Source organism: Gouania willdenowi, chromosome 21, assembly GCF_900634775.1.
Source record: "Gouania willdenowi chromosome 21, fGouWil2.1, whole genome shotgun sequence".
In the NCBI taxonomy this organism is placed as follows: domain Eukaryota; kingdom Metazoa; phylum Chordata; class Actinopteri; order Blenniiformes; family Gobiesocidae; genus Gouania; species Gouania willdenowi.
The window spans coordinates 27,939,810-27,956,289 of record NC_041064.1 but is presented as its reverse complement, the minus strand read 5'-3'; the positions used below and the strand labels follow the sequence as shown (position 1 = coordinate 27,956,289).

The following is a 16,480-nucleotide window of genomic DNA, read 5'->3' as shown; positions in this document are numbered from 1 at the left end:
TCATTTTTATGCAAGATTTTATTTACATGGCCTTTCACAGTGTAAAATAGAAACTTTATTCATGGAAATACTTACAAAACGACAATTTTCCATTAGACATTTGTCTTTAAATATTACTCTAAGGTTATTTACAGCTTTACAGTGTATTCAAAATACTCTTTTGGTAGCGGCCGCTTCACAAACAGTATGGCAGATTTTGGTCCCTGTCCTGAGGGAGAGAAGGGAGAAAGTTGCCGTCTGAATCCAAAAATCAACTTCTCATTGCTTGTTTGTTTGATTCTATTTTAGAAAAAAAAAATCTAAGCAGGAAAAAAGTAGCTTTTCATTCTAATTACATCAAATAGGGCTTATCAAATATACACAAGTGCAATTATGGGGAGAAGTGGTTGGTTTGGGGTTCATAGCAGGGATAAGCTTTGATAGAGGAATAGGTCAAATTATTTGGCAACATCTGGGTTGCTGCATATCAGACCCTTAAGGATATTAATTAATATTTAGACTGGCTTTTAGGCAAGGATTCAAACTTATTGCTATTACAAATACAACTTCCTGCTTAGCTGTTTCATCATTAGGAGTTGTAGTCAATCAGGATAGCTCTGAAAACTGATTCATTTCACTTCAAGAAAACAGACCCATCAGTTAGTATTTAATATTGTGGCGGTTTATCACAAGTCGAAGTTTAAATTGGAGCTAATTTATAGATTTTAAGAGCTATGGGAGTGTTGCTCTTGGAGTGTACATTTTAGGTTTAACATAAAAGTTAATTTATTTGACCAAATAAAATCATTAGGACTTTCCCTGAATGAAAATGTCTCAAAGATGAGGCATTAAGTGAACAAACCGATTCATGACCCCATAAAAACCTGAGTTGTCTGAATGTTTCCAAACTTGTTCAAAACACAACCAAGCTCAGGTTAATAACTCGTCCTCCCTGAAGAATAAGTTGGATATTTACCCCTCCTTAAAAGTGGAGAGATGATTATGTGTCATTTAGTGTTGACCAATGTGGAGATTATTGAAGTTCAGAAAGAAACCATGAAATACTTAAATCTTTCCTTGCTTTTTCAGATCAGATTTTTCCAAAGTCTTCCAACAACACCATCACCTGTGTTAATACATGAAGATTGCACTGAAGAAGACAGTTTAAGAGCTAAATGCTATTTTTCTTCTTTGTTCTGGGGCTGGATGTGTGGGAAAGTTCTGCTCCATCCAAAATAAGTGCAGTTTGGGAATGGATAGATCTCAGATTATATCCACATGGTTTATATTGTTGGATCTGTTGTGAATTTCCTCCAGGAAGTTTTCTAGCTGTTCGATCAGAACACGCTTCTTAAACCTTTAAGACAGGACAGAAACAAATGTGTTGAAAACACAGTTAAAAACCCCTGGTTTACGGTCCATGTAATGAGGAGGGGGTGATGTGATTTAGACCTCTTACCTGGCTGCCTCTTTAATGATGTTTTGAAGGAAAATGAGTCGGGTCTCCAGAGTGCCCTGGATTTGCTTTAAGAGGAGGAAAATCTTCTCATAATCTGAAAAGCAAAGTGCACTCATTATTTCCTTCATAATATTGTTGGTCCTTTAGTTCCTTAATTTAATATAATTTCCACACAGAAGCGGGGGTAAGCAAGTCAAATGATTGCATCCAAAAATGTCATCCAAAATCAATACAATATTTTGAAAGGGAAAAAAAAGTAAATAAAATGGATTCATTCATTTGATATTATAAAATTAACATGTTGAAACTTGAAAAGATCAGAGTTAATTCAAATGAAGTTTAAACAGCATATTAAAAAAAAAAAATTAAACATTAAAATATTGACTCACTAACTCAAATTTCATCTGTTTCAACTCACCTACTACCTCTGATCAACTGTAAGTAAGTAATGTTTATTTATACAGCACCTTTCACAAACAGAGGTCACAAAGTGCTTTACATATCCGCTCATTCACACACCAATGGGAATCGGTGTGTGCACTATACATTATTCTTCCCTGGCATGTGTTTATTGCAAATATGCAATTGGTATTGTTTATTTATTTAGTATTGTTTGTCATTAATTAGAGAATAAAATGTATCTGAGAATATGAAAGAAAAAACACAGCAATAAAGGCAACACGAGTTAAAAACCAAGGGATTACCTGTTTAAATCCTAATAAAACACAGTAATTAAGTGGAATGGAAACCGTCTCTAACACCCTTTATGTAACATGAGTGCAGAAGGAATACACACGTCTGCCAGGTTTTCTGATCTCCTTGGTAATGAGCGCCCTCAGTTCGTTGTTGACCTTTGTCGTCTCACTGTGAATGTGCTTCTTCAGAGCCGTCGGTGACAAGTAGCGTGGTGGCTGGTCCTCAATCAGCACCATGTCCGCCATTCCCTTGCTTCCTGGTGGCGATGGCTCTCCTCCCTGTGGCTGCCCGTTCTCCTCTATGTGCTGAAGATTCTGAGGATAAGTTGCTGTGGCCATGTTGTTCTCCAAAAGCTCAGCTGGACCTGATGGGTGATGGACATCCAGGTCGAAGTTTCCATCTGAGTTGTAGTGGTTCTGATTTAGGTGGTTAATGATGATTTCAGTTATGGGTGATTCGTTGTCCATGTCTAAAGGAGAGGACAGCCACAATACAATTAATAATAAAGCAAGCCCCTGTCATATTTTCATTAACCTTTTGCTCCCGAGCAGTGTCATTTCATGGGACAGTTTTGACGCTCTTGTGCGCTAAATTACACCGCTGGGCCTTGAGATTACAAATGTAGTGTTGGCTTTGAGTCGAGTAAAGAGAATCATATTATGATCTGAAATGTCAAAAAATGTTGCTTTAACCTGCTCATTCTTTTTGGATTTAAAAAAAAAGGCAGGATATAGTTCTGAAGTTAAATCTAAGTTTGAGAACTGCTGGCTGATGGAAGATAACTAAAGCTTAAATCAACAATGAAGGCTTCAGTGATGAGATGGCACAGTTGGCATGTTATCTCACCTGCTGAATGTTGGGGGCTGGAGGAAGGGGACACTGGGGGAGTGTAAGCCCGACCCAAACGCAGGAGCGGCGACATACAGCGCCGCCTCTTTGGACCTCCACCGGGCATGTTGTTTCCCTCTGCTGGTCTCTTACCTTTGTTCAAAGGGCTGGTCACAAACTCATCTGCCTCGTCAATCATCATTCCCTGCAGGAGAGGCACCAGTAAGTAAGCAAAAACACTTCTCCTTACTTGGTAATTGTGCTCGTTTTAGTAAATGTAAGCAATTTACCAATGCTATTTTCTAAACAGTTAAGTTTATCTGTTAATTAGAAGTGAATATTACAAAGGGGTGAAGTTGGTAGTTTATGTGAATGCCGCCCTTGAACATGGGACCATAGTTTTATTGTTTAAAATGTCAAAAGTAATTACCTTTACATTGTCAGATAAGTTTAATCTTGGGCCCCCTTGTTTTGAAATTAATTGAAATCAGGTTAATCCTTACCTTCTTATCCAGCTTGAAAGGATTTCCAAATGTGTGCAGACGTTTGGGCTGCTCAGGGTCTGCGTCTCGTAGTGGCTGAGGAGCAGCTTTGAGGAAATCTTGATAGTTTCCCATCTGGGCAATTGGCACACTGTGAAGTTGGTCTTGAGAAATGAGAATACACAAATTTAGAAATGTAATACATTACTGACTGAATGTCTTCCAGGCACATTTTCAGCCTGTGAGGAAATTGATATTTACACCAACTTACCAGAGTCCTGTCCTCGTAGAGCGCAGACGGTGGTGTTGAACAAGTTTCTCCTCATTCGACTCAGCTGGTCAAGCAAATGGCTTCTCGGGATGTCATAAGGATTTCTGAAGCTCTGAGGTTTCAGACCCTGAGGATGAGGACATCAGTCTTATGATGCTTCTTATTTGAATTGAAATAAAAATGATTTCCTATTAGAATGTTGATGAAGGTTTGTCGTCCAAGTCTGACAGTAAAAGCGGACAGTCTATATAGCAAAAATCCAAAGTGTGTAACCATGACAAGTCCTTATTTTGAAGTTAACAGTAACCCATCGTTACCTTGTTGAGCAGAGCAAGATGAAAGCCTTGAAACTCTTTGGGGTTCAGCTCCATGGGCAGAGTTGGTGCTTCTCCGGTCAAACTCTGCAGCTGCTGAATGAAGTCTCGGCGATGAGCCAGAGGAATGCTACTGCCACGCCACCGCACTTTAATGCCTGCCTCTGGTGTGGGTTTCTTACCAATGGTGGCGATGAGGCGATCGTACTCCATCTTTGTCTGGAAAATTCAGCAATTTAGTTACTACAGTTAATACAACACAGCATCAGATTATTGTTGCATTCACTTAACTTATTGAGGGAGAGAGCAGAAAAAGTGAGTGAATTGTATGATATAGTAATTCTGTGGCAGCTCTATCCTTTATTATTATTATAATTTGGTTCCATTCCCATGGGGGAGGCTTAATAATTGACAATTTAACCCCTCTACAGTATTAGTCACCAAGTGCTGAACCCCTTCTGCAGTACTTTTTTAGGCCAACTGTGGTCTCCTCCTTATATTTATTCACCATGTCAACAAAAAGAGCCATACAGATATATGAAAAATAGTACATTATTGAACAGATATGCCTATACCTGCAAACCAGAGTAGTCGACATTCTTCAAAGGTGAACAATAGACAATTGTACATTAAGGTTATATACAATTTAAGTTGAAGTGGGAAGTAATGTGAGTTTTTAAAAAAAAAACAAAAACAAAAAAAAAAACACTAAAATTATTGATTTAAACTAAGAAAAGAAACCTAAAAACAGCAGCATGCAGAAAAAAGAATCTTCATATAATTTTTTTAAAGAACTGCATTATGAGAAGAGGAAAGAGGTCTCAAATTGATTTGTGTCATTGGGTTCAATAAGTTTTAAGGCATTATTGATATTATTTTAAACTACATTTGTCCATTTTAGCATTTTATTTTTTAATCAAAGTCAAACAAAACCCTAAAAAAAACCTTCCTTTTAAATGGTAGTACTGTCAAGTGAAGAATGGATTCCTCGTAGGTAACAATATGTACAATTTTACAACAAATGCTTTAACAAGGTAATGTTGTTGCAAGATTTTTAAAGACAATTCTTACACATTTTTTGGAAGGCCATGTTATTTACCAGTAAACACCATACTATACATTAATCCAGAAAAAGAAATAAGAAGCAGGCTTATGAACAATATTTCTCTTGTTTACATTTACTGTTTGTCTTTGTACAGAAGGGATTAGGATTTCCTATGTACAACGCTGAAAAATAATTCTGATAATTAAATTAAGCAATTGATGGTGAGATAAGGAATTTCACACACGATGGAACAGAATCAAAAACAATAGCTTACCATTTGTGATGTACCAGTATACTGAATTTAGAAATTCAACAAAAGACCACAAATTACCCTCTTTGTTAAACAGCTGACTGACCCATATGATTTCATCGTCAACCCACTTCTTAAAATAATACAATGTTTTGTGTTTAAAAATATTTCTTAATCTACCTATAAAAGCAAGGATGGTCTGTGTGTGTGCGCGTGCGTGTGTGTGGAGCAAATATCTCCCCGACGCGGTGCAAGTTCGACCTGAAACTTGGTCAACGGGTTCCAAATACCCCAAGTGTGTGTATCTGTTATTCTGGAGTAATTTGGTCATTTCAAAATGTTTATTTTAATTTTATTTCACTTCTGGACGACCCCGAAATGAAACCTATTCAACTTTTGACCTCAGGGTGTGAGGGGGCGCTAGCGCACCATCTATATCTATATCACTGCACAGCTCCTCAACCGAGCAAGAGTCACGTGTGCAGCCAGAGCCAATCGCTGCGCACACAGCCAAGCAGACAAGGACTATAAACACACGAGTGAGAGAGAAGAAGATAGTTTAGACCGAGACACAGGAGCTCTCGGAATAGATCATTTGAAACCGTCGGCCACTGGTGAGTCTTTTGCAGATACGTTTCCAACCCGTTCAATACTCCATCTAGAAAACTGCGGATTCTCTGTGGTGCCGTGCATGGAAGCTAAGCTCTGACCACTCGGTTCGAAGGTAAAAAATGACAGCCGAATTGTAGATAATACTTTAATTTACTTACTGTACTTATTCACTCATGTAGTCTGGAGCTTTAAGTTTTGTTTTGCGCAGTTTTGTTACTTTTCTGATTGGCGCTACAATGTCTATGGAGTTTGTTATCAGCGTCTCAAACATTTCCCTGGAACACACACACAAGGTATTTATTTATTTATAATAAAAATATACTAAATGAGTAAATTAAAACAAAAACTAAAGATCTATACAAAAAGTACACAAATTGACTCCAGAATCACTCTATAATGGCAACCAAAAACACTTACACAAAAAATTTACAAAAAGACAACTGAAAGATAAAAAATACACAAAATGACAACAGAATCACACTCCAATGGCAACAAAAAACTATAATTTACAACAACACATTTATCATGTTCATGTCTCATAGAATTAAACCAGGGAAATCACACACACTATTTTACTTTGCACCCACAAATATACACCTTTATAACACAGAGTACAGAGTATGTACACCTCTTTGTGCATCCAACCTTCAAACACATACTCATTTGGCCATAATTGACAACTCTACTTAAACTCCCACTATATGAATGCATACTTTCGATGGGCACTTTACTAGCAACCAAAAACAATTGTACAAAAAATATACAAAAAGACAACTGAAAGATAAAAAAAAATACAGATGACTCCAAAAAACATAAATTACAGAAAAATACAACAAAAATATGAAAATGACTCAAAATACACAAAACTAAATATTTATACAAAAAATACACAAAATGACAAAAGAAATGCACAAAAATACACAAAATGACTCCAAAATCACACTACAATGGCAACAAAAACTATAATTATACAAAAACACAACAGAAAGATACAAAAATACACAATGACTCCAAAAAACATACACTACAAAAAAAAAATACACCAAACCAAAAAAATAAAAAAAGGGGTAAAAAAAAAAAAAAACAACAAACACATCTATCATTAATAATAAACCCCTTCATAACACTACAGAGTATGTACACCTCTTTGTATATCCAACCTTCAAACACATACTGATTTGGCCATAATTTACTCTACTTAAGCTCCCACATGAATGCATACTTCTGACAGGCACTGTACTAGTTATATAAAATACTATTATGATGAAAAGTGATGTTTGTAAACCATGCACAAGTAACAGTTTATGAAAATTTGATTTTGGAAACTTGCATATAATATAATTACATTGTAAAAAAAAAAAAATTTAAACCTCCTGGGGTTTCAAAAATAGGTATTGATAAAAAGTTTCATAATGAATTAGGATTTGTCAAATAGGCTTTGATCTAATTAATTTTGAAGGTTGGGGTTAGTGCATAAATCTTTAGAGACATCAAGAACTAGCATGGTCAATTCGAGAGAGACCCTCTGCTTTGGAGAGCTCTTGCTCAATCAATTAAGAATTTGATGTCTATCTTTCAAAAACAGTTGGAATATCAGGATGGCTGAGATAGATACTTCTTCCAAAAATACACAAGCCTTTTTCATTTTTTTGTAGTGGGCAATATGGAAAAAAAAACTTTCATGATTTTATCACAATTTTTTATTTCGATTTTTTAGACTATTTTTGAAGTTTTCTACCTGTAAATCAAATCAATTCACCAAATTTAAAATAGCTCTAAACGAAAAAAGAAGAAAAAGTTATTTAAAACAGGGTACTTCTAAAAATTATTTTTAAAATGTAGGTAAGCAAAAGTGTCCCAACTACAGTTAACATTACAAAACATCAAGTTCTTTTGGTCACAGAGTGTTTTTCTTTTGCTTAATTCAAAATGAAAAACAACTTAAACACAACACTAAAGTGAGGTGCACACTTGCACCATATCAAGGCAGCACATCATGCTTCAATTTGTTTTTGAGTTAACACACTCATGGTCATAAAATCCATTAAGTCCTTTGAACCCCTCATTTTCCTCGGTTAAGATGGGGATCATATCCTGCAAGATAAAACGTTACTGCTTCGGTTACATCTTCCCAACTGAACTTGAGCAGAGCCCGACACAGGCATCAATCCAGCTTCCTCCAAGGAAGGCATTCAGAAATGTCAACAAAAAAGCACATTGGTGCACGCAGCACGGTAACACTAATGTGACTGTGCCTGAACCCCAACATCATTTCTAAATATCTGTCCAATATCTGTTGGTACTGTTGGGTCTTGTAGGGCTGTCGGGTATCCATCTTCTACCATATTACTGAGGTAAGAGTTTATTTTAGAGAGCCAACTCGTTTCACCTCACTTGACTTGGCTCTGTAGTTAAAAACCAGGGGTGCACAATGTCTCAGAGACCCCTCTCTGCCCAACGCTCTCAACCGGTTCAACGGGCCACTTCAAGGACCCTCACACCTTTCCCTCCACCACCAGACTCACCGCAACACCAGGAGAAGAGCCTCTCAGCATGATCACAGCAAGGTGAGGGGGACTATGCAGAGGACTAACCCTGGCAAAGCCGCTGGCCCAGACAACATTCCTGGGGATGTGCTAAGGATCTGTGAAGTCCAGCTATCTGAAGTGATGACAAACATCTTCCCTCACACAGGCAGCTGCCTCACCTGCCTGAAGACTACCACAATCATTCCTGTCCCCAAAGGCTCAATAGTGACATTCCTGAATGACTATTGGCTTGTGGCCCTAGTCATGAAATGCTTCGAGAGACTGGTCATGACCCAGATAAAGGTCACTGTGGATCCACATCAGTACGCCAACCAATCCACAGAGGATCAACACCATCATACCACAGAGGCTGATCCACCAACTCTCCACACACAGGGAGAGAGAATCCATTCTAAATTTATGTGCACCAGTCCATCCACGTGTATCTGCCTAACTTTTACTAAACTTATCTATTTTCAGTAGTTAGGTGTAGTGGCAGGTGTGTCGTGAGCAGTGTTTGGAATAACGGCGTTTAAAATAACGGCGTTTGTTATTCAGTAACGGGGTAATCTAACTAAGTACTTTTTAAGCCTTTACAACACTGTTATCGTTACTGAACGTTAAATGCGGTGCGTTACATGTATTGATTGAATAAACTGTTACCCGAAAGTATCCCCGGCTTCTGACAGCTGTTGTGAGGAGGTGGGCGAAAAACAAGGTGAGCGATTATGATTGGCTCAGGCGACGTGCCAACACACACACACAAACACGCACGCACGCACGTGTTTTTCGTGCTCCTGGTCGTGTATTTGAAGTTGAAGTGAGAGACACACACACGGAGGGAGGAAGAGAAAGGAACAGCTCTGTGTGCGTGCGCGGCGTCATGCCTCCTCCATCTATGTCTTTTAAAGCTCTTATTAAATAAATATTAGCTCTAGTCCGGATGGCCATCCTTGACTATTGTAGGAATTTGAAATTATAAACTCAGATCTGCTTTTTTTTTTTCCTTCTTTCATTCTTTTTGATGATGTGGGCATAGGCTAGTTTTTAATTCACTCTCCATGTTTAAAAAAGAAGGTGTCATAACTTTTTTCTTTTCTCTATACACTTAAGTGTATGGTAATTACAGGTAATTACCTGTTTAAAAGATGATGGTGTCATGCCTTATATTGCACTTTAATTTGTTTTTATACGATTCAAAATGTTATTTAAGCGTTGGATTGACACCTCAAGTTAAATGTTGTTTATATTTAATGAGCAGAAAAAGGTTGCAGTAAGTGTTCTACAAAATAAATTGGAGCGCACAGTAATTTGTCTGGTCTTTTTCTTCTTTTTCTGCTGATCAGAAAAAGTATCCGATCCATGACACGATCCGAACCGTGAGTTTTTTTGATCCGTTGCACCACTACTCATCAGCATGTCAGCATTACAGACACCAAAGAATTATTAAGCGCTTAAACAGGGCAGAAGAATAATCCGTAATATCACCCAGGCCTAATGTAACCAAAGCAGTAACGTTTCATCTTGTAAAGGATATTATTGTCTAAACTGTGTGAAATGAGGAGTTCAAACACTGTTGAGAGTAGGATTTTATTCATACGAGTGTTACCTCAATAACAAATAGAAATCACTAGACTGATATGCTGCCTTGTTATGTAGCAAGTGTTGCTAAAGCTAATGCTACGCCACTTTAGTTAAACAAAGTAAAAAGACTGTGTGTGACTAAAATACCATGTCAGCCTTTTTGTTTGATGTTAATTGCACTTGGAACCAGTTTGATGAATTGCTTACATACATTTTCAAAAATTATCTATTAAATTATAATATATACAGTTTTAAGTAGGTGAATTGGTTTGTTTTATTAGTAAATAACTTTAAAATAGTCCAAATGATTTGAATGAAAAACATCGTGATAAAATCGTGATCGTACAAATAAAAAAATCGTGATATGATAATTTTCCCATATCACCCACCCCTAGTATGATCCTCTCTATTACATGTATAACTGTAACACAATCATATCATTGTATTATGTACACCTCTTGTGTGTGTGTGTGTTTTTTTTTTGTCTTAGTTTTCTTTTTGGAGAGGGTCCCATTCCTCTCTCAAACACTCCCTCTATGTTTGCTTCTTCCCTTGTGTGTTTGCTCCTGAACTCCTTCTGGCTTTTGTCTTGCAGGTCTGTGGGATCCTCAGTGTGGAGTTACAGAGTCTCAACAACTCTGTCTCTTTCCTCTGCACACACCCAACACAGCATAACGTGGATGGCTGTTCATCATAGGAATGGGATCCACACAAGGTTCCTGCTGCTTAACAGAAAGTTTTCCTTGCCGCCATGATGAATTCATGTTGGGTGTGGGATACATATGTATGTGTATATACGTATATATGCATATGTGTGTATCCATAAAATGAAGAGTCCATCCTTAAGACTGCTCTACTGTAAAGTGTCTTGAGATACCATTGGTTATGATTTGGCGCTATACAAATAAAAGATTGATTGATTTATTTTGTTTCTTCTGTATGAAAAATTTTGGGAGAAAAAAGGGGGGCAAAGAAAAAAAAGAAAAGAAAGGTGAATGCACAATGTTGCACAATGTTGTTGATCTGTTTGTTTATTTACTTTGCTAATATACAACTATGTATGCATATTTTTTTTGTTTATACTGTATACATATCTAAAAACTTGGGACTGTAAGTTTTATATATTTTTCTTTTTTTAAAGAAAATATTAGTTTTTAACTCCTGAGAGGAAACAAAATAAAAATTTATAAATAAAAAAATGTATGTCAAAAAAAAAGTAAGAAATTAAAAAGTAGATATAAGTTGTAGTGACATGAATTATTCTGACTGCTCCTTTTTAAGTATTTATATGTCATATAAAGATGTATGAGAACAGCTTTAATGTCACCCAATTTCCTCTCAGGGATCATGATGTACTGAATCTGATCAGGTTTATTGATTAAGTTTTGATCAACTAATGCTGCGTTCACACCAGATGCGTCACGAAATGTCCGTACGTCCAGATTACATACAAAGTCAATGGATAGCAGATGCAAAATCTTTCCACTGCGGTCCAATCCACACGTCAAGTGCGTTGGCCGTACGAGCATGCTGCCGATTTTATGCATATCCGCAAGACTTAAAAATATTGAACTCCTGCGACTGGCCATCATCGTCTACAAAGAGCAGAGTAGAAGCTGTGTGTGAAGCTGTGCGTGATCACCTGGAGCTGTATGACACGGCCTTTATAACCGGGACCGGACTAGGAAGGATTTGACGCGGAGGAGAATCAGCGAAGAGGTGGTAGTAACAGGTAAAAGTTATCTCTGTAGTTTTCATCTAAGAAAGTCGGCACTGAGCTAGGATAGCATTAGTTGCTAATCACACCGGCTTTTTTCACTGGTGGTTCATGTTTATGAGAGGAAAAAAAGGAGCACAGCTCCTCGCTTCAGCAGGCAGTGAAACTCACCGGGTTGGATGTGTTGCTGGTGGGTGGGGCTTCGCATCAGATGTGCGTATGATTGGGCACATTTTTTGATCCTGCGGACCCTGTAGTACGTTTCATGCGGCAGATGCGTCCGGTGCCGCAGAAGACGCATTCGGTGTGAAGGCAGCATTAGCTTAAATTAACCCAATTTAAATTATTATGACATCATTCCAGAACGTAATGATTACACAAAACTAAATGGACACAAGGATGCATCAGTTATTTAACCAGTAGGGGTCAGAATATTTGACAGTATCAGAAGTTATCATTAACCTACTATGTTTAAGACTCTACAATCCCTGGCATCAATGGTCTCATCCACAACAGAACAACTTGTCCCATAGACCTTCTGTAGCTCTGATGCGATGTTGTTCAAATGTAACATTCTAATAACGTTTCTCCAACTGACTTTTATTTTGTGAACCGTAAGTTTCCACTGAATTGGTTGTACTTGCTGACTATGAATGTGTACCTACAAGGCACGGACAAAAGGCTGGAATAAAAAGAACTAAAGGACAACACGAACTGAGTTATTCTTAGTTAGCCAGGCACAACAGTTTGAACAATGAGCAGGGGAAGATGACTAAAGCTGATCAAGTTTTCACGGAGCACCGCTGCGCTACACGAAAAAGGGACAGAGCACAGCAAATTTAAACGGGCACTGGTGGCTCTGTATTTAGCAGTCAGTGATGGTGTGCTTGTAACAACAAACACTTATACAGGTACACAACATATCCCAATAACAGTACTTCAGCTTCAAACTAAAAAGAAGAAAACTGACATTTGAGACATCTTAAAATTGTTTTATACAGACAAAAACATTAACAACTGGGACTTCCGGTTTGGGTGAGCATGGGATAGGGTGCGTCGTCTGTCTCCCGCAGCTACAACTAGAGCTGGGCGATATGGCCTTTTATAAATACCGCGATATTTTTAGGCCATGTCACGATACACGATATATATCTCGATATTTTGTATTACCCTTGAATTAACACTTTGATGCACAAAATCACACCAGTATGATGATTCTATATGTCTACATTAAAACATTCTTGATCATACTGCATTAATATATGCCAATTTTAAACTTTCATGCAAAAAAGGGGATATCACAACTAAGTCAAAGTTGACATAACTGTATTTATTAAACAGTGAGTGGCTCAAACATAAAATTGTCAACAGAAAGTGCACGTTCTGTGCAAAATTGTCACAGAGACATTTCAAAACACAAAATTAAAGTGCACTTTTTGTACATAATGCCACTACAATATTTTAAAACAAATAGTGCCTTTTGTGCATGTTGTCATTAAGATGACATTTCAAAACAACACTAAATTTAAGTGCACCTTTTGTGCATAATGCCACTAAGATATTTAAAAAAAAAAAAAAAAAAAAAAAAAAAAAAAAAAAGTCCGCGAGTTTAACGGTATGGTCATTTTCAACACCGCACAGACTACAAGCTGCGATATATCGAGTATATTCGATATATCGCCCAGCCCTAGCTACAACTTTGAAAATCTACTTTTTCCTCAAAACCCCAACCTGCTACGAGTGTATTAACTAATATCTGAACCTCAACCAGCCCAGAGAGATGTCAAAGGCAACAAAGTTGGCAAAAAAGACAAAAATGAATGCCTCTGCGACTAATAGCGACCCAGCGCTAACTAGCATAGCCGCCATGCTGGAGGCCCACAGAGCCAGCCTTGCAGCCGATTTTAAAGCCTCATTCGCTGCTTTGGAAATGAGACTTGACAAAATACAGTCAACGATGACAGAGCTATTGAGGCTAGCAACACCAAGCTAACAGCAAAGGCTATCGATTTGGAGGGCCGCAGCCGCAGAAATAACATTAGGATAATCGGCCTGCCTGCCTGAATCCATCAAAGGCCCCAGACCTACAAGTTTCTTTGCCGACGTTCTGGCAGAGGTACTTGGTGACCAGATTCTACAGTCTCCTCCTGAGTTGGACAGGGCCCACAGGACGCTCACCGCCAAACCACAACCAGGCTCCCGACCGAGACCGGTGATAGTCTGTCTCCATCGCTATCAGACCAGGGAGTTGATCACCCGTAAAATCCGACGGAAGCTCCAGTACCGGGGGGTCACCAATCTAGATCTTCGAGAATTACACTCCAGAGATCGTCGAGGAATGGGTTAAATACCGTGCGGTGATGGCCCAGACTTATTTATGTAATGCTGATCACAGAAAATTAAATAGGCCTTGGATTGACAAATGTTTTCATTCTCAACTTAACGTGAAAACAAGGGGCACAGCTATATTGATCAGGAAAAATGTACACTTTAACCCAGATAGAGTACTGACAGACTCAAACAGTCGTTATGTTGTTGTCACGGGGAAATTATACAAAAAACAAGTAATCCTAGTATCAGTCTATGCTCCCAAGTGGGACAATCACAATTTTGTAAGCTCACTATTTGCTACCATTCCCAATTTAGACTCTCATCTGCTAATAATGGGAGGAGACATGAATTGAGTAATTGACCCAATACTGGATAGGTTTGTCACACGATCAGCCACACCAACCAAAATGTCCCACAATATAGATTTATTGACACCTGGCGACTTTTACATTCCTCCATTAAACAATACTCCTTTTTTTCCTCATGTACACCGTTCCTTCTCCCGTATAGACTATTTCCTGATAGAAAACTTTCCTCAGCAATTGTCTCCACTCAATATTTACCCATCACAGTGTCGGATCATTCCACAGTAATTTTGGACCTCCATTTTAGCATGAAACCGAAAGGATTCAGACATTGGAGTCTGACTCCTCTTTTACTAGCAGATGTCGACTCCTGTAAGTACATCTCTGACTCTATTACATTCTTCTGTGAAACGAATATAAATAATGAAACCTCCTCGTCTATATTACGGGACACTCTCAAAGCCTATCAGAGGGGTACAATAATTTCTTTCACTTCACATGCAAATAAATTGCGGTGGTCCCGGCAGAAATAGCTAGAGGAATCTATTGGAGACTTGGATAACCGACTCTCAACTAAAGGTACACCAGACTTGTACAAAGAAAGAATAAGACTCCAAACCGAACTAGATCTCCTTCTCACCACTAAAGCTAAACAGCTCCTCCTTTGCTCTCGGGGACTAGTATATGAGCACGATGACAAAACTGGACGCCTATAAGCACATCAGCTGAAAACAAGAACAGCTTCAAATCAAATTATCCAGATAATGGAAGAATCAGGCTCCATAACCTTTGACCCGGACAAAATAAATAGCACTTTCAAATAATTCTTTTTCCCAGCTATACACATCAGAATCTCACACGGATGAAAATCAACTAAATAATTTTTTTGAAAATCTAGACCTACCCAAGATCTCACCTCAAAATAATCTGAAACTGGACACTGCTAACACTCTGTCCAAAATCAAGGAAGCAATACAATTAATGAACATTGGCAAATCACCTGATCCCGACGGATACCTGGTCGAATTCTTTAAAAAATTCTCAGATCAGTTAGCTCCACTTTTACTCGACATGTTTAATCATTCATTTCAACAAGGCACCCTGCCACCCACACTAACGCAAGCTTCCATTTCCTTAATTTTCAAGGAGGGTAAAGACCCACTAAACTGTAAATCCTACCGCCCAATATCACTCCTTCCAGTAGATCAGTGATGTTGATAGGTTTTAAATGTAGTGAGTCCTCAGGACCCGCAGGTGGGGATTTGAGTGGGTCACTGGGAAATTCAATGGGTCCCCAATAAAAAAAATTCTTTCTTTCTATTTCTTATATTCTTCTATTTCTTAAATTGTAGTGTTAAACTATTTTAATGGTGGTATGATATGGCTATAATTAGCAGACATATTCATGTATGTTCAAAATGTATCTGAAATTAAACATGACTGAGTCAAAAAATGAATTGTCACCAAAATCTTCTTGTCTGAACATCAACTAAATCAAATGAACTAAGTCAATCACTATGAAACTTATAGCAGAAAATTTAACTTAACTAACACATTTCAGATGACCAGACAGGATTTATAAGAGGAAGACATTCATATTCTAACATAAGATCCTCTCACCATCCCCCTACAATGTTCCAGAGGCCATATTATCTCTAGACGCTGAGAAGGCACTTGACAGGGTGGAGTGGGAATATCTTTTTTTTACTCTGTGACAGTTTGGGTTTAATAGTAATCTTATCTCATGGGTTAAATTACGCAACTCTTCTCCCTATGCTTCAGTGTGCACGAATAATCAACGCTCTACACCGTTTTCACTTTTTCAGGGCACCCAACAGGGGTCTCCGTTATCCACATTGCTGTTTGCACTGGCGATTGATCCATTGTCGGCTGCTCTGAAAAGGAAGGCAGGATTTGAGGGTATTGAAAGATGGGGCACAGAACATCGGGTTTCATTATATGCAGATGACCTGCTTCTCTATGTCAAAAATCCTCTGAAAAGCATTCCACAAATCCTGACACTATTGAACTCTTTTGGTCACATATCTGGATATAAACTTAACATTTCTAAAAGTGAAT

At 38.0% G+C, this 16,480-nt stretch overlaps 1 protein-coding gene across 3 annotated transcripts in view; it reads right to left on the bottom strand.

Moving 5' to 3' along the window:
• ints6 (integrator complex subunit 6) overlaps positions 1-16,480 on the bottom strand; it is a 39,047-nt gene continuing 22,567 nt past the window's right edge. For all 3 annotated transcript variants that reach the window (XM_028436843.1, XM_028436844.1, XM_028436842.1), the window contains 7 exons: positions 4,033-4,248; positions 3,716-3,842; positions 3,466-3,608; positions 2,981-3,167; positions 2,235-2,603; positions 1,439-1,532; positions 1-1,336 (listed from right to left, as the gene is read on the bottom strand). In XM_028436843.1, the coding sequence (XP_028292644.1) occupies positions 1,243-1,336; positions 1,439-1,532; positions 2,235-2,603; positions 2,981-3,167; positions 3,466-3,608; positions 3,716-3,842; positions 4,033-4,248 (1,230 nt within the window). In that variant the 3' untranslated portion in view covers positions 1-1,242. The remainder of the gene's footprint in view (positions 1,337-1,438; positions 1,533-2,234; positions 2,604-2,980; positions 3,168-3,465; positions 3,609-3,715; positions 3,843-4,032; positions 4,249-16,480) is intronic.